The 1149-nt window shown below is 30.5% G+C and overlaps 1 protein-coding gene across 2 annotated transcripts in view; it reads left to right on the plus strand.

Annotated features, from left to right (window-relative positions):
- Window positions 1-869, plus strand: part of LOC108736837 (short-chain specific acyl-CoA dehydrogenase, mitochondrial) — a 63333-nt gene extending 62464 nt beyond the window's left edge. Inside the window, exons 5-6 of one of the 2 annotated variants that reach the window (XM_025980469.1) lie at window positions 643-780; window positions 844-869. In XM_025980469.1, coding sequence (XP_025836254.1) covers window positions 643-780; window positions 844-854 — 149 coding nt within the window. In that variant the 3' untranslated portion in view covers window positions 855-869. The other variant, XM_025980468.1, reaches the window with a different exon arrangement.
- Window positions 870-1149: the final 280 nt, after the last annotated feature.

Genomic DNA, 1149 nt, shown 5'->3' on the forward strand with positions numbered 1-1149 from the left:
GTGACAGAAATTTGAAAAAATTTAAAAACTCCCATGCATTTGAAATACATGTAATAAAATCTATATATATATAATACTGCTATATTGTTAGTACGGTGGAAACATATGTGTCTGTCTCTCTCGTAACTGCTTCGAGTATTACGCGCATACTCGACAATTGAAAATGCCTATAATCGCCCATCATTTACCCCACCAGATTCGTGACGATTGCGTACAATGGGTCGAGTAATCTAAAAAGAGACAGAAGTACTCGTTTGTTGTCTCACTTGTTCCGTGACACATCCACTTATAATATAATAATAAAACAATATAGAAGTATTATATATATGATATAATCAACCTATGCTCGGCTAAAAATTTTCCATAGGCATAAAATAATCCTTTTTTCTGTACACTCATACGTACAATTCCTTGTTTCCCAAAATTCCCTTTTGAATGTGGAAAAAATAAAGTTTTTATTGAGTGAAAAACCCCCAACCTCTGATTTCTAGACTTAATTGAAGGGAAGAAACAGAAACTTTTAGTATTTAAAGGTTACCTCAAAAATTGAAATAATTATTTAATACTTCAATGATAAAACCAGAAATATAAATATTGCGCATAAGCCCATATATCTTTGTCTAATTCTTTTTCATTTCCTAGGTATTTCAGCGGTAATTGTTCCAAAACCAATAAAAGGTCTAGAATTGGGGAAAAAAGAGGAAAAACTTGGTATACGGGGTTCCTCCACTTGCTTATTAATGTTCGATGAATGCCAAATCCCCAGAGAAAATTTACTTGGTGAATTAGGATTCGGCTTTAAGGTACGAGCCAACTGATGTAACTAATTATTGTTTGTTACAGGTCATCCATAAACAGGGTGGCTACAGACTGGGTAAATCGGCAATTTAATGTTGCCGGTAGTATCAAGGAATTTTGAAGGGAATTTAATCGGGACATTCGAAAGTTTCTAAATTTTTTAAAAAAGTGTTGAACTGATTCTTATTAAATATTTTAATATAGAATTATCAACAATAGGTCATAAATAATTTATTTCAATAACTAATAAATTTTGATTTTTTCAATTTCTTAATGTTGTTTTAAACTGTTTATTCTTCATAAAAGTAGAAAAAATATTCAATTAAAAATAAAAGTCAAGGTATTATATGA

The sequence above is a fragment of the Agrilus planipennis genome, unplaced genomic scaffold (assembly GCF_000699045.2).
Source record: "Agrilus planipennis isolate EAB-ADULT unplaced genomic scaffold, Apla_2.0 scaffold187, whole genome shotgun sequence".
In the NCBI taxonomy this organism is placed as follows: domain Eukaryota; kingdom Metazoa; phylum Arthropoda; class Insecta; order Coleoptera; family Buprestidae; genus Agrilus; species Agrilus planipennis.